This window comes from Pseudochaenichthys georgianus, chromosome 5, assembly GCF_902827115.2.
Source record: "Pseudochaenichthys georgianus chromosome 5, fPseGeo1.2, whole genome shotgun sequence".
Classification (NCBI taxonomy): domain Eukaryota; kingdom Metazoa; phylum Chordata; class Actinopteri; order Perciformes; family Channichthyidae; genus Pseudochaenichthys; species Pseudochaenichthys georgianus.
In genome coordinates this window covers 15,406,259-15,432,860 of record NC_047507.1, presented here as the reverse complement: position 1 = coordinate 15,432,860, position 26,602 = coordinate 15,406,259, and the positions used below count along the sequence as shown (strand labels likewise).

At 41.4% G+C, this 26,602-nt stretch overlaps 1 protein-coding gene across 2 annotated transcripts in view; it reads left to right on the top strand.

Moving 5' to 3' along the window:
- Nucleotides 1–26,602, top strand: part of vgll4b (vestigial-like family member 4b) — a 39,235-nt gene that overhangs the window by 4,230 nt on the left and 8,403 nt on the right. The window contains exons 1-2 of one of the 2 annotated variants that reach the window (XM_034082105.2): nucleotides 14,075–14,453; nucleotides 20,030–20,255. In XM_034082105.2, coding sequence (XP_033937996.1) covers nucleotides 14,372–14,453; nucleotides 20,030–20,255 — 308 coding nt within the window. In that variant the 5' untranslated portion in view covers nucleotides 14,075–14,371. Of the gene's footprint in view, nucleotides 1–14,074; nucleotides 14,454–20,029; nucleotides 20,256–26,602 lie in introns of those variants that run through there. The other variant, XM_034082106.2, reaches the window with a different exon arrangement.

Here is a 26,602-nt window from a genome sequence, read left to right as displayed (position 1 = left end):
GGATATTTGGAAGATCTTGCAGTGCGCTCCACCCTTCCTGGAAGCAAACCTGTATTTGAGATCAAATTTCAAACAGTCTGGGTTGTACTGCAGCCAAGCTCAGAGCCTGTTGTGTCTTTGTTTACAACTCTATTTTGTTGTTGTTGAATAAAGCAGTTTTAGAGTCATTTCTTTGTTTTGAATATACATTTAGAGACATGACCAGTGATCTTACCATAACTCTGCTTGTTGGGTCTTGGATGTGAGATCAAAGGCAGTCTTTCCAAACAGGGCCGGTGGGGCGGGCCGGACTAGATGGAATATGGACCTTTGTTTCTGACAGGAACTACAGTAAAGAGTCACCAGTGCCAAGAGAAGAAGGTTGGCTAAGATGTGTACAGTACCCTCTGCTCTACTTCGGCACATGCAGAGACACACATGCTGCTAAATCCTGCTTGTTTGTTTGGAGAAAACATACACACACTTTACAGAATCCCCCCATTGTTACGGTTTCCATGGTTTATTTCCTTGCTCTTGTTGAAGGGAAGCCGTCTATTAAAACATACCATTTTACAATATTCTGTCACAATATTGTGCTGAAGAATACTTTTAGTTGTGTATATATATTGCATATAGTGAACAAAATAATAGAAACCCCTTACAGTAATTACTTTGTGATACAACAACGCCATAGAGTACATCTGTGAAACATTCAAACAAGCCTTATTCAACATCTATTTTAGAAAGTTGGCACATCCTGAGGTTAAAATGTAATTCTTTGTAAGGCTGTATTGGTTGTGTGATGTGTGTCTTGGATTGCATTGCTTATTTCAAGATTGGCGTCTGGGTTGGTAATTTCGGTCTGTTTGTTTATCCACCACTTTGTCCGGAACTGTGTTATCTCAACAATGATTTGACTGATGATAATCTGTGCAGAGATTGATGGTTGCCACGAGATTACAGTATACCTTTTTTCTCTGATGTTCCTCTGAATCTGACTCTCGTGACATCAGTAGGCCAATTTTGTTTTACATTTTTTCTGCCAAATATCTCAAAAGTAATTGCATATCCATGCAATCATGGATATCCTCAATGTAAGTTTTGTATGGATATGGATCACTCCAAGCTTGGATAATCAGATGTTTAGTATTTTTAAGGGTGGTGTTAGGCAGCAGTAGAAACTAGTCGGAGCTTGTTGATGCTCGGTAGTGTATAGTCAGATCAACACTGAAAGTGTAATTGCCTTGGAGAGCTTGCATCATGGCATTTTGTCAAAACCTTGCTGGAGGCTAGCAGTATTCTCAGTGGGAGGTTTGACCAAGGACTCATGCATGTGGGTGTGATGGGTTTTTTGGGTGTGTTTGGAGCTTTTTCCTACAAGGAGTGGGTTAGCCCTCCAGCATGTCCACGTTTCAGACAGATATTTCCCATTGCTTTTAGGGTAACATAACACAGGTGTTAAGGAACTAGACATAATGGCGTAAGCACACAGCTGGTGAGCAGAACACCTTCTCTGTAACTCATCATCCTCCCTGCAGGGCTTGTTGAGGCGATTTGAAGTTGAGAGGGCCTACACTTTAACATATGGTGTGGTATTGGTTACCAATCTAGTAATAACAATAACAAGGTGAGCTTTGATGCAATTTAAACAGCCTAAACTCCTGTTTTTATAGGATTGAAGATTTATAGAATGTGTCTATTTAGCCATCGCTTAAACAATGTTATTGTAGGAACAATTTGATTTGCTTGGTCAAGTCAAGTTTTCAAGTTCTTTTAAGTCCAATCCAGTCTCATGTCATTCCCTTTCTGTCAGGCTTAGCACATGTGGTACTGTTAACACTTAAAGGCAAGGCAAGGCAAGTTTATTTATATAGCACTTTTCAACACAAAGCAATTCAAAGAGCGTTACAAAAAATGAAAGACATTAAGAAAATGGCATTTAAAATCAGTCATTAAAAAGAAAAGCTAATAAAATAAACATTAAAAAAAAAAAAAATACATGGATAAAAGTTACAGTGCAGTCTAAGATATGAATAGTTCAATTAAAAGCAGCGACAAAAATAAAAGTCTTCAGCCTGGATTTAAAAGTAGTAAGAGTTGCAGCGGACCTGCAGGTTTCTGGGAGTTTGTTCCAGATATTTGGAGCATAATAACTGAACGCTGCTTTTCCATGTTTAGTTCTGACTCTGGGGACAGAAAGCTGACCCGTCCCTGAAGACCTGAGAGATCTGAATGGTTCATAATTTAGCAGGAGGTCAGAAATGTATTTTGGGCCTAAACCATTCAAAGCTTTATAAACCAGCAGCAGTATTTTGAAATCTATTCTTTGACACACAGGAAGCCAGTGTAAAGACTTCAGAACAGGAGTGATGTGATCCACTTTCTTAGTGTTAGTGAGGACTCTAGCAGCGGCGTTCTGAATCAGCTGCAGCTTTCTAATAGATTTTTTAGTGAGACCTGTGAAGACACCATTGCAGTAGTCGAGTCTGCTGAAGATAAAAGCATGGACAAGTTTTTCCAAATCCTGCTGTGACATTAGTCTTTTAATCCTAGATATATTCTTTAGGTGATAGTAGGCTGATTTAGTAACTGTTTTAATGTGACTGTTGAAACTCAGGTCAGAGTCCATGACTACACCTAGATTTCTGGCTTTATCTGTTGTTTTGAACATTGCAGACTGAAGCTCAGCGCTAACTTTTATACGTTCTGCCTTGGCTCCAAAAACCATTACCTCAGTTTTATCTTTATTTAATTGGAGAAAGTTCTGACACATCCAGTCATTTATTTGTTCAATGCACTTACTTAGTGTTTGAATTGGAGCATAGTCTCCTGGTGAAATTGTTACGTACATTTGTGTGTCATCTGCATAGCTATGGTAACTTATTTTGTTGTTCTTCATTATCTGAGCCAGTAGTAGCATGTAGATGTTAAAGAGAAGAGGCCCCAAGATGTAGCCTTGAGGAACCCCACATTAAAGACAGACATTAATAGTAGCAGCTGTAAGCAGCTCTAAAAAGTATACAAACATTTGAAGCAAAGTGATCCATTCAGACTTATTATCACTTGTCTTGTGCAAGTGTAAGTAGGGAAGTCTTGTCAGTTTTTTACACATAATTAAAATGAATTTTTAACAGTCTTTCTTTTGCAGTAAAAATACAAGCTTCTTTGATCGCACTGACAATGCCTGAGAAGAAATCTACTACAGCTCCCTCATGTTATTAATACATGTAATATGTGTTGCATCTGGCACTTAATGATAAATAGATAATAAAATATATTGAATTGAAATGTCAGCAGCACGCCCATCTGCATCTGCAAGGTTAGTCCCATGGCACAGCTGGACTACATATCAGTCCTTTTAACATCCTCAGTTCTGTATTTTGTCATCATGAATCAAAAATAATTAGTGACATTGTAGAGCACACTGACATTCAGTATGGTTGTGTATGCGTGCTGTAGTTTGTGTGTGTGGCATCAAATGTGTATGGATATGCAATAAAAGATGAAAATGGAGGCTACACACTCCATTGTCTCACTCCACCGTGTTTTATTGCTCATTTTCCTATCAGCTCCCCAGTCAGTGCCTGTTGCTGTTTTATTGATAAATGAGGTATGATGTCATTAACTGTTGACAGTGTTTGAGTTATCTTTTGGAGGGGCTCAAGGAGTCTGCAGTATATAAAACTTGGTTATCAGCAACGTTTTTATGAGTGCTTTAACGGTGTCATCGATGCATTGGTCAAAGTGATGTACAGACGATATGCAGGGTAACACTTTTACACTGACTTCATTGTTACACCCCTGCTCTTGTTCTCTCAGACCTGCTTTATCTTTTTGTGTCACCACAGAATCATTTACAGTAAGTGAGATACTACTGCAGGAATCTTGCCCTCTTTCTGAGGCAGTGGTTGCACTGTAATTCTCTTGTGATGGTTAGAGATGACACAAGACTATCTTTCATTTCTTCTGCTGGGGAGGGGGATTTGACTTGTTGCCAGTTCTAACAATATCACATTTGATTTTGGTAAGAACATAATAAATTCAGCAGCTACTTTTCCTGAACTTGAGCAGTTGAATATTGGTCAGTTTGCTCATTTTGTGGACGTTTGACTTCACCATGTTGTTAGACATGGTGAAGTCATTCATTAATAAGACATTAATAAGCTTTTCATTCTATTATCAGTGAGTGTTTCCACATTTTGGCATACAATAGAAATGTTTTGCCTTTGCATCATCCTGGACTGTTGCGTACAGGCATTAAAGCAAGAGTTTGACATCTTTGGATGACGATTGATAACAATCCCCACGTCTGTCTGTTCAATATTGAGCTGCAGCTAGCATGATTCTGCTGGTTGCCTGGCAACAGCACACTGATGGCAAGACTCCAATAAGTTACTTCAGTGGCCCAAGAAACACTGTCATTACATTTTTTTTTTTATAATTAGTGAGCTTTGGAGATGCTGGTAGGTGGATTTTATTACTTTTGGAGAAAGCCTATACCTGTTTCCAGATGATATGCTAAATGTAAACTGTAGTGCAGTTTAGTGCCTCTTTGAGATGAATACAAATATGTTTATGGAAAGTGACGCCTTCCCAGTCACCTCACTTACCATCAGTCTATCTCTCGTTCGTTGTCTTACCCTCCTCCAACATTCACCTCTCTGCCTCTCCATACACTTCCCCCTGCAGTTCTAGTTACTGGTCTGTTAACTGCTACACACACACACACACACACACACACACACACACACACACACACACACACACACACACACACACACACACACACACACACACACACACACACACACACACACACACACACACACACACACACACACACACACACACACACACACACACACACACACACACACACACACACCACCCTTTACGTCATTGTCACTGCTTTGTCAGCGTTGTGGTTCAGTGGGCGGCCATTAAGAAATGTAGGGGCAAGGGGCCACCATGGGTCAAAGGTCAAGTGTCAAAGGGTCACAGCTGCAATCACAAGGCTAAATACAATCAACCCTTGTTTGCTAAGCATTTTTCTTTTGGACTGTGACTAAAGCAGTTAGATTTAGCTGTTTTTCTGTGTGATAAGAGCATTTTCTTTGCTAAAATACTACTAATACTTTTGAAAAACTACTGTTGAGCTGGAAAATGTGCTTTAACCAGCTGTTCGTTGTTCCATCTACAGAATGTCTATATAAGTGATTTTTGGCCCAGAATTTGATATGGTAAACTACCTTGTAATGTCTCTGCAAACTCCATTATTGGCCTGAAGAGGGTGCAGAAATCCATATGTCTCCTGTAGTGCAAATTCTTCACCCAGCTGATGCTTTTCATCTGAAGTTAAGTATCACTGTTAGGTATTGAAGTGGATATCTGATCTTTTAGTCTAGAACAGGGTTGCCTACTGCTCTAAACATGCCAAGTTATACATACATGTGTCTTCTCTCTCCCACCTGTACATCTAACATCCTAAGCAGAGTCAAACTGTCATTGGCTCAGATTTCTATGGGTGCTCTTCATATTTTCTTGTATTTGAGGTCGCTCTGGCTACTTTTTTAATATTGGCTAAAATGTCAAAGAACTCATTTGCTCTCAGTAAATGCCACGCTTGCCGGCCCCATACCAGCTCTGCTGTCTTGAGAGAACCTTTTTCTCAGAGCTGAGCTGACCACACATACTTTACATTCCTCTCTTTTTGATAGAATTTGCCATAGTTACTGAGAATGAAATGAAACAGGATTGCAAGCCTCTCACAAAGAAAAGTTCACCTTTTTATAATGCTAGCAAAAGTATTCCTGCTGAGACATAATGAGTTTTCTTTGTGATTTGTGAAGCAATTTTATTTGATTAATGTCTTTTATTATCCCATATGGGTAGGTATTCAAAAATTAACGTAAGCATGCTGTATAAAAGAGATTTAGAGTATTCATTTGTTTCAAGGTATTCTTTTTTTCCAAGATCATAAATTATTTAAAAAAGGACAGGACGTGAGCGTGCTCTGTGAACATACTCCTATCACAAAAGTATGTGTAGTATTTGTATTATGGGCATCCAGTGATAAGGTTGTGTTGACGACATCTAAGCATGCCAATGCTGTGATCCAGGCACAGCTGAACATGAGTGGTAATGGCACAGAGCCCGCTGTCCTACGTAGGAGCTGTCTTGGCCAATAAATGACAAGCCCCTGCCTGGGGTCAGTTTGTTATCAGCCAATTGGTAGCTCAGCAAGAACGTTGTCATTGGCCTTTAAAAGCACACATACATTTTCATTATGAAATCAAATCGGTTTGGTTCTATATATTTGAAAGGCCTAATTCTACATTTAATTAGCAACAAAACAGACATTGACCAGTGAAACATTTATTTGTTGTATGTCAAAGTTGGACAATATATTGTTGTTTTCATTGTGTTTTGTTAAAAACAGGCATCACTGCTGCGCACAATATATCTTTACACCTATAATGGAGATAATATGCAGAAGTTATTCTAAAGTTTAACCACAAGAAACTGGATTTAATTTGTCTATTTTTACACCAATAGACATGTAATACACCAAACAAGTAATCAAGAAAATAGTCATCAGATGAATTGATAATGAAAGAGATTGTCATTTGCAACCCTCCATCTGAGTGTCAGCTTGCGGCTCAGAAAAAGATTTGCATCTCTCATTTAGATCTGAGTAGCGTTCTGGGCCGTTGCATTCTTGTAATAACACACAGCAAATATCTGGCCCTGTATCTCCCGAGTGTGAGAGCTGTCTGCCTCATGTTTGTTTTGGTTGGGTTGTAATTAAACAAAATGTAGTAATCTAGTTGGGAAAGGGGGCTGGAAAGAGGGAGAGATTTGGAGAAAACAAGTGAATAAACAGGGACATTTAACAAAGGCGTCATGTCCTGATAATATATTGTGAGATATGTGCTTTGTTAAATTGATAGATTAGCGTAACAGGGATCAGAAATTACGAGGATAGACAGCAGATCAGTTTGAGAGAAGAGTGAGACAGTTTTCTCTGTAGACAGATAGGCCATAAGGGAGAGTAGGACATGGATGACTTCGATGTCTTGACAACACTTTCCCATGCGGTCCACATTCCAGCTGACAATCTGTGTGGACTGAATGCTGCTGTACACCGATCACCGCTTAGCTAAAAAACACTTGTCAGTCTGTGTTGTAATACCAAATCATTGCGGTAACACACACTGTTGTCAAGACAAGATTGTATGCCGATTATATAATAATGATAGAATAGCATGAAATGCAAGTACACTCTTTTAAAGAAAAATTATCTTAGCTTTTTTGTAATGTTCAGACATTGGAATTAAATATATAAAATAAATAAGACAAAACACACATCCTATGCAGTCAATAAAAAGGTCTCTGGTTATCTTAACAATGCACTTATGTAAATATTATACACAAAGATGGGAAATGACGAATAGCTTCACTTCCACACGAATACATGTTGTCATTGTTTCGGTGTAGCAACCTGATATTTCCTCTTCAGGGAGTGTTTGTTGTGGATGTTTTTTATCCAATCACTCAGGAGCCCTTTGTAATGGATGTTATCTCCATTCAAGAACTGTTTTGACTATCACATAATGGTATAAGTGTCTTAGGCTACATGCTCATAAACGTAACTCAAACATGTCCATCAATAAGTAAGAGCACTTGCGCGAAACTGCATTAAGAAGTAGTGCCAGTCTATTTGAGAGGCATAGCCATTTAAAGGTGCAATCATTAATCGGTACAGGTTTCGTTAAACGTTTGACTTGTAGACGGTTAAAAATAGACGGTTAAAGTTCATGGAACGGCAACCTAAAGTACCATAACTTGTAATACAGGTCTGTCTTTGTTTGTAGACTTTATATGTCCAAAAAAACCTTTTATACCCTCAAGGTTTGTTTAGAATCTACAGTTCAGTGTCCACCCTGATAGCAAAAGCTGAGGTAACACATTTCAGAGGGGATAAATGTCTTCAATGCATGATGTCACCATGTAAAAAAGCCTGTAATGGTGTGGTAGTATTTCAGCAGAGGCAGGGTCGGCGTCATGGGGGTCATTCGCGGGCCATTCCCCCCCAAATGAGTCACTGTGCCCCCCCAACTCAGGGTGGGCAAGCCTTGCCACTTCGCAGTTTTTTGTTTTTTTTAATCATATCAGTGAAAACGTTTCCACTAAAGGTTTTTTGTCTGAAATACATCAGAAATAAAGAATACAAATATAAAACACAGCCTGAGGTGTGCTCACTGCTGCTCTCTGATTGGTGTGTTGCTTGACCAATGACCCCCTACCTTTGTTTTGTTATCATTACGTGGCTGTGTGTTTAGATGAGATCCCAGTGGCGATCTGTTCATCTGTTACACTGATTATACAGTAAAGCCATCGAAAATAATTTGATATACAGTACAGTACAAGTAGCCTACTCCTGGGTCTCTGTGTTTCATTCAAGCTCGGCTCTGTGTGTGTGGCACGAGCGCATTTTGAGTGCGCGAGTGGTAACGTGGAATGTTGTTGTTAGCATCTGGTTAGCTAGCTATGCTAACGGATATAAAGAGCTGTTTCTACACCGAGGTGGAGGAGAGTCCTCTCCTGTCAGACTGAGAGGATCGTATAACCTCAGCTCAGTGAGGTAAGGACTCTCTCAGTGTTTAGAATAGATAGTTAACTTTAGTGTAAGTTATCTCAGTGGGTCTCAAATGGTTTGGTCACCATTTATGTAAACAAGTATTTGCGAGGAATACGTTTATATGATCATTATAGTTATTAAAGAATAAGAGAATAAATGAAAAACGGGTATGAAATACTATAGGACAGTAACACAAGAATACAGTTTAAAAGGGGAGTGATTAGTAAAAATATCCACAAAAAAAAAGTAAATCTGTTTACAGTTCTGTTTCATATGGATGCTGAGAGATAGGCTATCCATAGATCTCTTCATTTTGCTCTCAAAGTGCACCAGATTGATGCTTTTAACTTCAATATTTTAAAAATAATCTTCCCGGGGAGCTTGCCCCCAGACCCTCCTAGAGGAAGTTAGGTCCCCCCCCCACCTAAAACATGTTCACATGGATAGGATACTAAATACATTTGCACACTTTATATGGTGGCCTATGTCCATATGTTTCTGTTTTGGTGGTCGTGCCACAACCGTGCATGTCTGCACAAGTCATAGTACGCTATACAATAGCACTACACCCCTGCAATGAAATACACTTTACAGCATGTTTTTTTAAATTTAAGTTGCGTTGGTGTTTGTGTGTTGGTTGTTGACGGCAGTGTGTGCCCCCCCGTGGTAAATGATTGCCCCCCCATTCGATTTGTTCTGGAGCCGACCCTGAGCAGAGGGTGCCATAACGTTTGAAGATTTGACCTTTGATATGCAACAGTGTGAAAGTGTTTCTTCTTTGACCCTGTTTATAATAAACCTTTAGGTCAACTTGAAAAACCTAAGAGAAAAGTTTTGACTCTTGTATTCATTTTCAAATGGCAGAAAGATGGTTAAGTAGAGAAAAGGAAACACTGAATGCAACTGAAAGAAGATGAGAGAGTCAGAATCATTTTAGTTTTGTAACACTCTACCATCATCCTAAGGTGTTTTATCCTGTCACTGTTTGTTTCACAACATTGGAGCGTGTTAATAAAGCATTAGGATGATTCACCACCTGGCCTGTGCGGTGTTGTTATACAGACACTCCCTGGAGAAGCCCAGACCTGTTCAGAGAGACACACAACACTACAGGAGATTCAGTAGGTGTGGTAGCACCTTGGCGTGATAGATTAGATAAATAGACAGGCAGGAAGTAAGGGGGATAATGACAGGACGGCAGGAATACTCTGCTGTAGATGGATGACTGGTGTATACCCACACAACTAAATGAAAGATGAATGAATGGGTGGTGGCATTGAAAGATCCTCTATTCATTTTTAAAGTAAAGAAGTACTCTAGAGTAAAGATCAAACCTGATTTATAACTCCAAGAATAACTTATTTTAAGGACAGAGATGAGCTTATTTTGTTGTTAGTTCACCAAGAAGGTAATGTTTTTGGCTTGATCTGTTTGTCTGTTCTCGACATTTGAATTTTTGTTGAAGTTTCATTGAATTTGTGCTGCATTCATGTGGTGTCGCAATAATCGGAAAAAACGGTTTCATACAGGGAAAATTCATGTCATCAGTTTATCAAGTCTGAACAGCAACTCAGAAACAGATATCAACAAGTTTGAACACGTATTCCTTTTTGTGTTCTTGTTATTTCCACATTACAAATGAATGTTAATTATTAAAGCACACATAAGAAAGCAGAACAACTTCCCAACTCTGGAACAAACAGCAGTGATGCCACAGCCTGCCTTGTCCTATAGCGGACATCAGTATAGGTCATCAGCCCCACTGTGAGCTCTTTACTTCTGAGTCATGAAGAAAAGAAGACTAGGGAAACAGTGAGGAGAAAAGGTTATTACCACAGCATGTGTAACAACTTATCCCTATGGAAAGAAGAGGTGGAATTTCTCCAACTTCTTGTGTAACCATTAATCTCCTTACAGCATGCCAGGCCAGAACAAAGACACTGTGTTAGAGAGCGTTTCCTTTTTAAGTACATTTGATGTCAAGTGTTAGTGATAATTGCAGAACAAATTAGTACAGTAAAGCAAATAGGGAAACAGACAGCAGCAAGACTAAGCTTCTTGATATACAAAGGTTTACAAAAGCAAACGTCAATTAATTGTTAATTGACATGTATAACAAATATGTTTTAGTATGGTTCAATTGTACTTACATGTAGCCTATAATGGAAACATTGCTTGATGTTTAATTTTTAAAGTCAGTATTCTTATTTTTACTAGCATGCCCTTTGTTGTCAATATGGAATAAAATAGTTGTAGTTGATTCGCTGCTGAGAAATGTTATATCATTGGCTCTCAGTTTCAGAAATGTCTTAAGGTTTATTAGGATTCAATTGTTTCTATGTCTTAAAAAACATTTGGTATGTTCCTTTTTGACTGATAAAACATATAAAGAATGAATGACCCTACAATAAAAGGTACAAATGTCACATCATAATAATGAATGAATATTTCAGGCTTGACTCTTAGTCTTAACTTGAATTCCCTCTGGGTTGTATCATATTGATCATCATGAAATGAAAGCCTTTCTTTTTTGTTTTAACTAGCAGATTTTTAGTCTGAGAACATTTAACAGATCCATTATCTGTCTTCAAATGTATATGGGGCACTGGTCTGGGCCTGTCTTCTGTCCTCCACTGCAGGAATATTTTTTCAGGTGAAAATCTGCTTTGTGTGTGCATGTCTGCACAATGTTTGCCACCTGATCCATTTCAGCTATGATATCAGAAATGTGTGGTTTATTCTTCCTGGAAAGTTGCAACACTAAACAATGACGTACTTCATTGCAACACTATTTATTTATTTGATCACACAATGCAAAATGAGTTGAGCAACAAATGTCGGCTTTGGCCACTTACTTCCTTAGATGCAGTGCTCTGAGTTTAAGGCTGTGAGTTATTAATTGTAAGCTGCAGCACCAGCTGTAGCAGGAGCAGGCAGTGAATGGACTCTCTGTCTGCACTGAGCCGTGTTTTGTGTGCGAAACTGGAAACAATGGGTAACCAATGAGACAAGACCCATGTTCCTTAGTTCTGAGCCACCGTTAGTTAGTGGGGGAGGGGGAGGCCTTTTGTGTGTATTTGTGTGCTTGTGGGTGTTTGAGAAAGAAAGGGGGAGGTATTAAGATGGGAAGGGGAAGGTAGGTTAGATGTAGGCTGCGGCCCCACGAGGACGAATTCGGTCGTTTGCGTTACTGTTTAGTGTCATATAGACCGTTCGGCCCCACGAGGACGACCGAATATGGCACTAAACGACTGAGGAAACGACAACGGGTCCCAAGGTGGATAGAAAGGCATACGCAGCTCTCTGGGGGGTCAAACGGCTCCGTGTGTGCGCCCTATACGGACATTTTCAGATCACTGATAGTGATTGCGCAATAGCCCCGCCTCTCCCCACCTCTTCTGCTCACCTCCGCTTACCCCGCGCCAGTGCTGAAGTGTTTCGCCACCAACAACAACAACAACAATGGCGGATCGCAGAGTTGCTGTCGTGCTCCGGACGCTATTGACCATGCTACAGTTGTTTGTGCAACATCTACAGCAATAATGATGAGGCAATAGCCCCGCCTCTCCCCACCTCTGCTGCTCACCCCCGCGTCAAAGTAAACTGCACCCTGAATTCAGATTATTTATCTTTCTCTCGCGAGTGAAGTCTAATCTGACAGGACGGAGACACGCAGCTCTGCTCCCCTGCAGCTCCTCCCGCTGCAGCAAAACACACACTTCAAGTCAGATCATCACCCTTAGCTATTTTAATTACCTCTCAAACTCCCTAAACTAGTTATAACAATGTTTATTTTTACTGTCGGCCGGGTCACTCATTACTGGATGAGCTGCTGCATGAGACAGACACTGACGCTGTCTGAAGAGAGGGAGGAAAAAGAGAGGCTCCGTGTATTTTATCATTATATTATATAGAGTCGTTATTCATTTGTTTTAAAGCTCAATAAATAACAAAGAAGACCTTTGACCGGCACTTTTATAATTGTGTCCGGAAGATTTCAACTTTAATACACGCTGACTGGCGAAAAACTGCCCGGTTCCCTCGGCCCCCACCGCGGAGAATAAACAGAAGGGCAACCATGACAACCATGCTTCTTCGCTGCTTTTGTGGAGGAAGTTACAGCGCCACGTACAGGCTCGGCATATGTACTGCAGCTTCTCCAGCGGTTGGAGCTAAACGGAGCGGTCTCGTGTGGGCAGACACTATCCAGATAATTATTGCATGTGGACGGAAGCCGATTGCGTTTGCGTTAATCCTATGCGTTTAGCCGTTTTCGTCCTCGTGGGGCCGCAGCCTGAGAATGTTGGAGGCCAACAATCTGTCTATCTTTGGGTTTGATTTAACACACAGGATATCAAAGAAAATACACCTGCTTAAAAAATTATCTTTTTGTTTAGGTTTCTCAAAATTGAGTTTGCATTGACTTTAGTGTGTTATCAGAGTGTGTCACAACGCCTCTCATTTCCCGCTCTGTGTATTTGTTGGCTATATGTCACACAAAAACACGTACATGGCAAATGTGTTTCTCTGTATGAACTCATGCTCTCAAGTTGTCTTTAAAATACTTGGAGTAAACTGTTCTTCAATTCTTTCCACACCTGATCTATGATGACATTTCATAGTTCCTCTTTTCATCCCATTTGCCTCCTGCTTTTTTCACCTCAGTCCCCTTTTTTAAAAACAAAACCTGGCTATAGTCGATATTAGGCACCAGGGGGCAGGAGAGAACCGCTGTGGCACTGAGGAGACTTTACTGGGCCTTGGTAACTTTTGATATCCAGATAGTTCAAATGACTTGGCAATTTAAACATGTTTGTTTTCATACCGCACATTTAACATAATAACATAATGCTTCATTAATGATGTTACCTTATCATGTAGACTAAATATCAATATATTTAACAGATGGGTCATCTCTGTACAAAGTATATTTTCCTCTTCAAGCCTGACACAAAAAAAAACAATATTAATTGAGGATAATCCAAAGTAATAGACTTCCTAGGGAAAAAAACAATAAGCAGAAGCATAGATTCCAGGAATTCTTTTCCTCTCACCGTGCAAAACAATCCCTTCATTATTCCCATACAGACAAGTTCACACCGATTTATCAGACTTTACAGCTTCTTTGCTATCAGTATAGACTAATATTCCTACAAGGACGTACATTTAGTGATAAGATTCTAGCCATCGTAACCTACTTGTATTGCACTTTTTTTTATCTTTTCTGTTTTCACTTTTTTTACTAGAGGAACTCCTTGCTGCATCTCAACTTTGAGTAACCAGTGCATTGGTACTGGTTTGTCTTTTTAATACCCCCATATACATTTGATATAGGATTACTGCATGGTCTCCGCATGTGTTTGGAGGGGCTGATCTTGTGCGTAAAACATCCCTGATATTTGAGGCGCTCCAGGGATTTGGTGCGCATGCGCAGTGCACCCCTCTCTCACAGCAGAGGAACCGCTGCTGCAGCCCAGCAGTCATACCGAGCATAGCCTGCGTGTCAGTGCAGTCGACTTACAGCTGGCTGTGAGGACAACTGGCGCTTTTTGTTTGCTCTTTATCAGCGCGATACATTTACACATATTTCGAAAAAAGTGTCAACTCGGTGTCTCTCTGTGGGTTTATTTTATTCAAGTTTTACAAATAAATTAAACTAAAGTTGGAGGCTGGGCCTTTAGCTTGTTGACCGTAGCTTGAGAGGAGAAGAAGACGAAAAAAGCTGGTCTTTTTGTGGTAAAAACTCGATAAATGCTACTAACGAAAATGGACCTGTTAAACTACCAGTACCTGGACAAAATGAACAACAACATCGGCATTCTCTGCTACGAAGGTAAAGTGGAGTGAAGAGTTTGTGCTGCTTTGTTTTTAAACTCAGTTAACGCTGTGAGTTACCGTCCGAGACTTTGTCCAAGTTTCACTGAACTTACTTCAGCCTAGGGTCTGCTGCCTGGCTAGTTGTTGTAAACTCCATCACATGTTGACTAATTGCATTTCAACAAGACTTATACAAATCATAAACTGTTCTTAACACTTTTCAACGGTTTGAACTTGATGTCAACGTAAGTGTTTTTTCAATTGAGCGTGGTATTAACTGTTATCAAAGTAGTCAACGTTGGTTTTAAATGACACCATTGGCCGACGTGTTGCTATTTGCTGGTTATCTGAACAACTGGAAGTGTGTAAATAAGTCCGTGTTTTCATTTCTGAGCTATTGGCTGCTTCCCGAAAGGAAGACCTGGCTATTGATTGAGATCAGAGGCGGACTAATGGACTGCAAGTGTGAATTTCATGGCTGTCCTCTCACTGGCTCACTCTGTATTACTATTTGCTCAGTTATTCAGACTTTCTGCTCTCTATCATTCATAACTACCTTTGGCAATCTAACTGTATGATCATTCTGGCAACATGTCTGACTTTAGTTGAATCACATTGTGTGTTGTTTACTTATTTGTCTCATTGTCTTTTTGTGAGATGGTTTGGATTTACCTCTTATTCCTTTTGCTGTAGTTTCCTAGTGTGGACTGCAACTTATTTTCTAGCAGGAATAGTAGTGTAACTTCTGTCCTCTGCAGTTACTGCTCACATGTCAGGCGTTGTAATATCATCCAGTCTTTCCGGGGGCTAAACAAGACCTCCTTCCTCTGCCCCTGATTCTGAACATGCAGAATCAACTCCAGAATTGAAAAGCAAAAAAGGACCACTTAAAATGGTCCATTATTGACATACACGGCAACTAATTATATATCTTTTAAATCTAATTCTAAGTCCCTACACAGAGTGGTTTATACCAAAAACAGAAGTTCTAGCATCACAGAGGAACACCTTTAACTGATCAGCTTTTTATTCATCTCTTCTCTCCCTCTGTTCATTACCCTAGTCTTCCCCCACTGCTCCTCTGCCACAGTTGGCATCTCCTCTCTAAATGTCATAATGAAGGATTAATAGCACTCCTAAGACGTACAACTGAAAACTATTTTGCAGTTTACCAGGTGTACGAGTCACATTTTATAGCAGGAACAGCGAACATGTTTGTTAAGTGTTTGAGCATGTGGTTATGGTCTCTTTGGAGTTGTTGTTTTGTCCTGTTTTCAATGCTGTGTGGGAAACAAGAATGTTGTGTGGCTGTAATTCCTGTTCGACAAGCTGTTTGACGAAAAATGATTACTTTCAGGCATGTGGCTTTTTTTTGTTTTACTCTGAAATGTCCCTGAAGCAGAAGCTCACAGTGCGATGATGGTGCAGCAGATAAGGCGGCCCCTGGCCTGGGACAGAAGCCAATCAGAAAGCTTCTCTGTGTCACTACAGAGATTCACCTTTCTCAGATTTCATCCTGTCTGTTAGTGAAGAAAATGACAGGAGTGAAGTTGGCAGTGGTATTTGTATGCTTGTATATCCTCAGGGTGTCTCTTATGTGTGATGTGTTTAGATACAATGCTCTCTTTCTATCTTTGGAAGAACATATCTTCAGGGTTTACCCATCTATTGTTTTCGTGTGTGTTCTTTTAGCTGACTACGCCAAACACGGACTCCATCATGTGCCTCAAGATAAGAAAACAAAGATAGAAAGAGAGGGAAAAGAGCCAACCAGTAAAAAGAGTGAAAGAAAAGCCCTTCATGTTCAAACATGTTGAGCCAAGAAGGGGTTCGGAGGAGCTTTGTGATATGGTGGGTGTTCTGACTTGTTGTTGCATCAGCACACACTCAAAATACATTCCCGGACAGATGCATACATAAATGCTCATGCTGCACTTGAATAACCATATTAATAGTTTAAATAAAGTGTTGAATATTTTCACTATCCTGATGCAAAGTGGCATACAGCATGATTTACAGTGATAGAAGAAAACAGGTGCACCATATCAATTCTACAACACACCTAAACACATCAGAATTCGGTGATGTCTTTGTGTGGCTGAACAAATAACGCAGGGGGCTGAAAATGGCCGACTTGCTGTTGCTGGCTATATTCAATGTCATTTCCAGTATCCAGATATGCAACGTGTGGCAGTCGTTTGTACACAACTGACGGATACGCGCCTTGTTTACATGATGTAACAATGTCCATGTTATGCAATGTTATGACCCAGTTTGCTGTAAATGAAGGTGTTAAGAAAATCACATCCAGTCTTGCCTTCTTCTGTTGCAGTTGGTGGGTGGATAGATAGATAGGTTTGGTTTGCATAATGTAGGGTTGTATTTGGGAGCAAGTTCCAGGATATAAGAAATGAAGTTTTTGTAGTTGGCTTTGAGGTGCTGACCATCAGTGTGCTGGTGCCAGGTAGCATGAAAGGAGGACTGGACTCAAACCATGTAGTCATGGTGATATGATTACATTATTACATGTTAGACACTTTTATCCAACGCAATCCCCACAGGAGCAATTTGGGGTGAAGTGTCTTGCCCAGGGACACAACGACATGCTGACTGCAGTGGGGTTTGAACCTGATCCCAACACCAAGGCTCTATCCACTGCGCCACACGCCTCCCCTGATATGAACCTGTCCCTGTGTATATACAAAGAATCACATTGTTACAATACCAAGTTGCCTTCAGCATTGTAAACAACTGCTCCAATTTCCTGCAAAGCAAAGCTTGCCCCCATTTGATTCCAAATCCTTTCATTTTCCAACCAAGCTGTGCTCTTGATTCTGTTTTTGGAAATGATTGTTTTTTGCCAGTCGTGTGATCAGACTGAATTGGAGGATTTATGCATTATGCAACTCTTTATCACTTCGCGCCTCTCTCTCTCTCCCTGTGTGTGTGTTCGTCTCTCTCCCCACTCTCCCTTTCTCTTTCTGTAAAGCTGCTATCAGTCGTAGGCCTGGCTGGGAGGGGTGCAGGCAGGGGAATGCTGCTGACTGTCCCTTTTTGCTGCTGAGCAGTAACAAATAAACAAGGTTGAAAACCTCCTCAAAGCCATGTCCTTTCGTCAACTTCTTTCCCTCTTCGTCCCTCTATCTCGCTCCCCTTTCCTTTCTCTGTCAGAGATCAAACCAATCCAACATCCGGTTTAAAAGTTCAGCTCTGCAGACAAGAGCTTTTATGCAACAGCTTTTTTCGTGTGTCCTTTTTGAGTATTTAAAGCCTAAAACCTCCACGGACAGAGGGCCAAGTTCATGAGGACCTCGGCCAAAAATAATCACTTTGCGGCTTCGCAGAGAGAGAAGAGGGCATGCTTGAACTCATCCTGTCTTAAGGGGGAAAGGACGGAGAGAGGGAGAGAGCCAGAGGGGAATAAAGAGATAGAGGGGTACCTCTGTTTGTAATCCAATCTCATCCTGATTCCAAGCTGTTTGAAGTTCTGTCAAGAGAAACAGGCTTTGATCATGTGGACCAAATGAACCGAGAGAGCAGAGGGGAAAGGAAAGTGGACTTGTAATTCTGTGCTACAGTCCTCCTTCCCCAGGCAGTCTGCTGGCTTAACACAACAAACAGTGTTTACCTGTAATAGTACAATATTATTTTTCTACCAAACAACTATAGAATTGATAGAGAAAATAATGACGTGAATTCTTTCAAGCATTGCCATTTGGTGGTTTTTGCTTATCTCTGTATTTGATGTTGCCTGTTGCTGTGCACATTATAATTGGATTATCTTTTACTATTCACTTCTGTCATGGTTTAGGAGGCATGCCTAAGCAGGTCAGTTTGCTTAGTTTATAAGTACCTTTTTAAACAAAGAACTTTTCTTACATGAAGGCTTTTTTTGTCACCTCTCTTCCAAGATAGTTAGTTAGAAAACTAAAGTTATTCCTGTAAGCCGAATCATTTTCCAGATATTTGTAATTCACCACTATCAACTGAGTGTTAATGTTTTTACCTGAAAGCTCCTATGAAGTTGGTTACTTCCAATCCATAATTGCGGCACTGCTGGCGTAAGGTCTCAAGGTCACTCTATAGGGACACGTCTTGTTTTTTCACAGGGGAAGCACTCACAGATTCACCTACTGTGGAGCATTTCACTTCTGAAAGCTATTAGGTGTCCTGGATTTTCATTGGCCAGTGTGGTATCACAGGCTCCCTTCTTTTATTGCCAACCCTCTGTCCTGCCAAAAACAGTGATGTCACCCTTGTTGCTATGGTTCACAGTGGGGCGAGCAGGAACATGCCAGAGATAGAGAGAAAGGGGAGGAGCTGCTGCTGTGTTTGGGAGGCCATGCTAAAACTAAACATACATATAGGAAGAGTGGAGGAACAGAGAGCACACTTTATAACAGTACAAAGCCTTTCAGATAGTGTGTGTGTGTGTGTGTGTGTGTGTGTGTGTGTGTGTGTGTGTGTGTGTGTGTGTGTGTGTGTGTGTGTGTGTGTGTGTGTGTGTGTGTGTGTGTGTGTGTGTGTGTGTGTGTGTGTGTGTGTGTGTGTGTGTGTGTGTGTGTGTGTGTGTGTGTGTGTGTGTGTGTGTGTGTGTGTGTGTGTGTGTGTGTGTGTGTGTGTGTGTGTGTGTGTGTGTGTGTGTGTGTGTGTGTGTGTGTGTGTGTGTGTGTGTGTGGCAATTGAGACGGCTCAGAAAATATTTGCTCCGTCTCTTTAAATAGTCATTTGTATGCATATGTAAATTAAGTTAAATTCCCACTGTGCTGTGTAGGAGTTTTGAGTTGACTCGACGTTAAGATAATCAACATTGCATTTGAGTAATGTTTGTAGTATGAAAATGAAAACAGGACAACGTGTTTCTTTTAGGGAGTAGTTGTAGAGAAAGCTGCACATGGGAATCGGCGTTCTAGTGAGCTTTGTGTTTCTGTTGGGGCAAAGTCAGACTCACACATGAGACCGAAGCAGTGGAAAGTCCCCGCGCTGAGACGGAGCCAGTCGTAGTTTTCCTGATTCTCTTTTGCTCTTACTCCCACTCACTGGCGGCTGTGTAAGGCTTCTGTACCAGGACAAGACTGGAGGTTCGCAGAAAGAGTCAGACACACACAGAGAAATAGTTCGCACCACACACAGACGTGCATGCAGAACCCATCCACAACTATTTACACTCCTGCGTATGCCAGAGGTTTGTGCCTCACTCAGCAAACTGTATAAGTCAACAAAACCCAAAGTTTGAGCTGGAACACAGCATCTATAGTAACGCTGTCATGAAGTCGTTTTTGTGGTTGCTTGTTTAAAGTGGCAATAAAACAGTTGCCTTCTACTTATATATAATACCATCATTTTAAACTAATTATCATAATTTACACCCACGGCGAGGCGCCATTTTGGCAGCGTAAGCATGTCAGTAGACAGACTTAACTGTCAGTTCATACTCAGTCATGTTTGAAGTGACCACAGTAAAGTCAACTGTCGTTGGTGCTATACTTTGAATTCAGTCTGGTTTTGTCATTTCTTTTCCTCTTCTATAATTGTTGTACTGCCTCATACGTCATTATTAACTTTCTACCTCTTGTCTCCCTCCCTCCTCAGGTGAAGCAGCTCTGAGAGGCGACCCCAGACTCCAGTCCCTGTCCTCTTCCTCATCCTCCTCCTCCTCATCGTCGTCCTCCTCCTCTTCCTCCTCCATCTCCAACCACAGGACGGGTCCTCCTCCCATCAGCCCCACCAAGAGGAAGTTAAACGGGGACCAGGGCGACAGCGACATGGACGACAACGAGCATGTGGCAAAGATGAGCCGCCTGTTTGCCACGCAGCTGTGAGTACACACACTCAACTGGCACTTATACGCTATCTAACAAAATCCATTATGAGGAGCTTAAATTAACGTTATTTATAGATGCTCATTTCCTGAGGCCCTAGTGAAATTATTTATATATATTTTCTATCCCTTCACCCGGTCTATCTGACACTCACACAAACATTGAGAAGGCCACCTTGCTGTCTAGAAGCTACATTTACACGCATACTAGAGCCACTGTTTTTAAAGTCAATTCAACTTCAGTGTTTCTGTTGGCCACCTGTTTTGCGGGCTCCTCGCTTGGTAAAACTTTGCCCATGCAGGCCGTCTCAGAAGTCCCAGTTTGGACTCCGGGGTGCTATGCCAGGTTTAGCCGGCTCCACAGAGTTCTCCTTATAGCCGCACATCTCTGGAAGCTTGGAAACAGGGGCTGCACAACACAGAGATTACTCACATCTCCAGCGTTCCCGCATTCCCACTTCCAGAGATTCCACAGATTCTGGTGTGCTGATTGGCTGTGAAGGACTGCTGGGGCCGGGTCAATGGAGTCACAGCAGCCCCCCCTCCCCAACACTCTCTTTCGACTGAGTCAGTCATGGGACTCCGGCCATGCTATTTATTGCAGAGATGTTATGTGGAACCGTGCAGTTCTGCATGCATGCTAATTCCTCAATAGGTCCTGTTGCTGGAAATACAAGCAATTTGAGGAATGATCAGCTGTTGTTTTTATGTTGCTACTTTCATGGCATTGTTAGGTTTGTCAGTCAACATGGCTGGGAGGTGACACAATGGGAGATGATATGGACATACTGGAAGCCCTGGATTAAGAGTAGAGCGCCCTTACTAGTAGTGTTCTTATGTGGTTAAGCACGTGCAAACACAAAGATGTATGCATGAGAGCTTGGACAAACACTTGCTGCACGTTGGCACACTAAGCAAGTGTTTGAAATCAAATGTCTGTTGAAGGAACATCCAACATCCTTTTTTGTTTCGATCACGTTCAGACTGTTATGTTAAATATGCGTCTAGTTTGTTTTTCATAGCAATTACAAAAAAAAGGCAATAGCGAATCACAGACATAGTACGTACCCAAGTCACTCATGCACAATAATCCAATCATGACTAAATATTCTTTATGCTGACATGTTCCAAACACGTAGCTAAATTCTCTTCTTTCTTATCGCGCAGTCATAACTCAAAAGCTCTGCCAGTCATAGCAAATGTGCAGTTAATTGGTGAAGCAATAGTCTGCAATACATCTGAGGTCATCCTGCGCTTTACAGGGATTCTCATCCAAGTCATTGCAACAGTTGTTGTCACCATTTGTTTTCAACGGCTTGTGTTAAAGGTAGCAATTCTATGACTTGATTGAAGTCTTGTAGTGGCACAGGGAGGCGTCTTTGTTCCTTCATCTCGTGACTGTCTGGCCTCACATAACAAAGGATTAGCTTGTGTGTCTTCTTGACATTAGTGCAGTCATCTTGGCTTCTTGTTTCTGTTATGGATGTGTCGGTGGTGGGAGAATTACCATCATACACATCTTCCCACTTGGAGTTCTTCTGTTGTGTTAGTTGTTTTTCCACTCTCTTTACGATGCGGTTCACTTCTGCATACATTGATAAGCAAATTCTCCAACTCGTGTATCACGAGTTGGAGTTTTATTTCATAAGTTGGTCTGCTAAAGTACAATGGGACTTATTGTCATATCAGCTTTCAGTTGGTGTTGCAACTCCTCCTGGCCACAGCTTCTAAATGCAACCATTTTGTTGAATAAAACGTAGGTTCTGCCAAAGGAAAACTGAACTCAGAACTCTATGTTTATGGCTTTCCAAACTGCTCATTGTAGCATGATTATTTACTAGAATTAACCTGTGAACTGATTACCCTTAATCCCTTTACACACTTTATTTCATCTTCAATTAAATGATGACCTTGGAGGTCATTTGGCTCCAGGTACTGTTGGTTACTCTCTTCACAAGAAAAGTCAATTGCTTGTTGACTTGCTGCAACTTGAAGTTAAACCCTGGGGTTTTCCCGAAGCTTCATCATGATGTAGTTGTAGAACGTTTGCCTCGGGTCCACCCTAAATGCATCGATTTTTTTGTCATTTCATTTGAGGTTTCTCTGAGGGCATGCTTTCCCTGGCAAAGGGAACTTCTGAGAGACTTGTTTAAACCTGCACTCAGGCGGCCTCTGACAAACTTTTCCTCCTTGTTTTTCTGCCTTTCCAAAGAACAGTGATTACACCAAAGTGGAGAATGATGGGTTATTGTTACAGGAAAAGTCAAGCTAAAAATAATGTGGTGAAAACAGCCTTTTATAGAAAACACTGGTGGGTACTTTGCTGTCTTTATTTAAAATACATCCGCTTCATTTAACTCGGCTGTCAATAGTTGGAACAGTGATTAGGTTTCATTTGAAAATGATGGACTTAGTTCTTTGGAAACAGCTTGCCAACAAGCTCGAGAACAAACCCAGGCCACCCCTCACCACACCAAATGTGTACACGCACACACGCACGCACGCACACACTCAGTTCAAATGTCCAGAGATGGTTATCTGACACCATTCTAGCTGTTGGATTTCGCTGGCTGCTTCTGCCTGTGTAGCTTGTCTTTTTGTCTGCACTGATTGCTCTGCTCAGACTGTTATTGCATGTTCAGGAGTTTTTGTGTTCATTCTTCTCTTTAAAAGAAACACCTTTGTTTTGCTTAAATGGCAGTTTTCCCTTGTGCTGACAACATGGGTTGCTAAATGATGTGCGTTTCTGTCACGAGGCTTATAGTAGGCGTTCTTTTGTCTTTTCAATTCAGTCATATTTCAGACAGGCACCTGACACCTTAGACTTGAGGCGGGGCTAAGCGGCAGTAAGCTCAGGTTACTGCCAATCATAACACGCTGGAGTCAGCGTAGGCATAGACCGGGGAAAACCAAACTTTCTGAAGGCTTTTCTCTTGGATACGGGCACGATAAATGAGGGGATTTTGATATTGTCAAACGGCTGTGAATTAAATGTGGTTGAGTTTATTCTTCTCAGCCATCTTAGTGTTTTATGGTGAAGTCACTATTGTAATATAAATACAACGTTTAGAGCATGGTAAATTCTACATAGAAAAGTCTGATTGAACACATCGATAAGCCTAGTTGCAGGCTGATCTCTTTGTACTGAGTACTGAGGCCTTCTGCAGCCACTGCAGGTATGCACAAGTGTTGCTGTGTGCGCTGTCCGTACATGCATGTGTGCTTGCCCATCTGTGATAATCTGTGTGTGTGCATGTGTGTGAGAGGGCTCCTTGTCAGGCAGCAGAGGCAATACTTTCTCATTTTCTCTGAGGAGTAGGAGGAGTCTTGAACAAAGAAGCCTTATCCTGTCCACTGGAGCCTGCGGGCTGGAAGCCTGCTGCTGCCTGCCCGCCGCTCTGCAGTTGTAGAGCCGCCAGAATAAAAGTCCTCTAGCTCAGCTGTTTCATTCCTCCTTAGGAATAGGAGCCGGTCCCAGAGCAAGGCTTTTTATAGGGTTTTAATTGGGGAATATGACTGCAGGAAAGTGTATGCAGCAGCCTGGTTACATGTGACTCACTGTTGATTTTCTCAGGTCTTTGATGTTTATCGAAACTAAGTGTAATTATAATATACCAAGTGTATTATGTATATTTTCTGTATAGTAAGTTGCTTAGCTGAATTACATTTTAAAAACCATTAAGTCAGACTTTGATGAACCTGACAAGTTGACCTGGGGATTGCTTGGAGCAAATGTTCTTTTTTTTCTCTTTCTCATGTTTTGTTCATGCTCTGACTGGCTGCATTTTCAAAAAGACATACTGACCACGACTTTGTTCATCTTTCTCTCTGCCTTGCTTTTATTTTATGATTCTCTCAAACGTAATTCTGTTGAAAATGGCCCTGAAAGCTACATGTAGTCAGTGTAGCCAGTTTGCTGCAGTAAGTACTGTAGCATACAGAACGTGCAGCTGCCTTCTACTGGGAACTTCATCAGTAAATTGTTCTCATGGAAGTTTCCCCAAAGGCCAAATTGGGGGGAAAATAAGAGTGTGTGGTGTGTGAGTGTGTGTGTGTGTGTGTGTGTGTGTGTGTGTGTGTGTGTGTGTGTGTGTGTGTGTGTGTGTGTGTGTGTGTGTGTGTGTGTGTGTGTGTGTGTGTGTGTGTGTGTGTGTGTGTGTGTGTGTGTGTGTGTGTGTGTGTGTGTGTGTGTGTGTGTGTGTGTGTGTGTGTGTGTGTGTGTGTGTGTGTGTGTGTGTGTGTGTGTGTGTGTGTGTGTGTGTGTGTGTGTGTGTGTGTGTGTGTGTGTGTGTGTGTGTGTGTGTGTGTGTGTGTGTGTGTGTGTGGTTTGTGTGTGTGAGTGTGGTCAAGCCAGGTGAGGTCATTGCTACTCGCTCGATGGTAGTGGACTATTTAGTGTAGGAGCATGTGAGAAAAAAAGGGGTATCATACAGCGTGTGTTTTTTCTTCCTGTGTGTGTGTGTGTGTTCTCATGTTGTTTTCTTTGCCTGCTTGTTATGGTTGTTCCCATATCCGATCTGTTCCAGCTTTAATAACAAAGGATTTTCTTCAGTTCTCTTTCTCTGCAGTCAGTTTACCGTCCCTTATGTGCTAGATTTCTATCAGCATTGCTGCGCGAGTGGAAGTCTAAAAGATTTGAAATGGCTGTGTAAATCTGGCTTGTCGTAGATGTTAGGCCTGATTTACCAAACCGTTTTCAAGAATTCTTTGTAAGAATAATTTCTATTTCATGTTCCATGTCGAGAACGATTACCAATTGATTCCAACACTACTCTGTAAATCACATCTGTAAGGTGCATTTTCTCTGGTTTTTGACTCTTCTATTTTAAAGGATACAAATATTATTGCTAACTTCCGCTCAGTCCCGCAACTCAAACCTGAACTGAGCAGAGTAAACTGTGCTGAGATGTTTGTATACTTTATATACATAGCTTGGGTAGGCTCTGTGGCTCACTTTCTGTGTGTATATCCATTTTGTGGGTTTCAGCAGAGCTCGGGCCTGGTTGTAACCTGCGGTCGAGCCTTCATCCTCCTCTGCTTTTTTTTTTGTCGTCTTCTCCTCTCTACACCCTGATTCTTCCCAGATGTTTCCTGTGTGTATCTCTCTCTCTCTCTCTCTCTCTCTCTCTCTCTCTCTCTCTCTCTCTCTCTCTCTCTCTCTCTCAAGATTTACAGTGAGGTTTTCTCTAAAAGACTAGAGGACACTTGTGAGAAAAGGCGTGGAACTTTTAGAGCTCCTGTATCTTTGCCTCAAAGTAAAATATAGCTAACTCACTAAATTGGCAGTCTACTATAAAGCTAAACGTGGCAAACTCAACCATCATTTTAAAGTTATGGGTTTATTTGTTTGATTCACTTTCCATTTTGAGAATTGGACAAGTTGGCTCAAAGAAAGCGGCTTGTTTTAAGGAACACTTCACAGGGCTGACTATGTGCTTTGTTCACTCAAGTCACTCAAACATGGTCGCAGTCATGATCTTTGACTTGAGGTTAACTTGAAGACAGGGTGTCATGTGAAGGGTTCCTCAAAAGGCTGGCCTTGATGACAGATCAGAGTGCGGTAAGATTGTTTAAGATATATGACCATCATTTATGTATCGAGGGTTGGACTCTCTAACTTTGAAATGAAGGGGTCTTCCAGTGAATCTCAACCACAGTGACCACCACTAATGCCAGGCTACACAAACCCCAGGCTCTTGTCAAATAGAATCAAATAGAAAATACTCTTTATTCCATTGTGTCAAAATATCTATTCTGATGTAAACAAACCGGTGGGAAAAACCTTGCAAATATTCAAGTAAAGAAGACGGACCAAAGCGAGGTTTTACGTTTTGTGCAGGCGAAAGGACGAATAGGAGTTGCACTGTGCCTGCAGTCAGAGTGCTGGTGGCTTCTGTATATTTGAGTCATTTCTCTAAAATCTATACCAGCATCATTATATCTGAGCTTCTCTCGGTCTGCCCCCTCCTCAGCGTGGGTCTTGCTCCATATTGATGCTCGATCTGAGAAATAAGATTCAGCTGTGTCCCCAACCTTTTATTCACTTAGTGTCCTCCTGTAGGGGCCACATCCAAGAGTTCTTTACTTGTTAAAGGTTCTCCCCCCTCGCTCTGCCTGTCCCACTTGTAGCTCTCATCCTCTCCTCCAGCCCCAGACATGGCACCCCTCTCCCTTCAGCTCTAGCCTTGTTACCACCCGTATGCCCGCATGCGTCTCCCTCGCTGTCCGCCCTCTCCCTCTCTCCCCAGCTGCGACCCTAACCATAATTGAGAGGTGAGTATGAGAGACAAAGACTCAGGGTCGGTTTTGAATGCCCGATTCCTGGCATGGACTTGCGGTCCGGG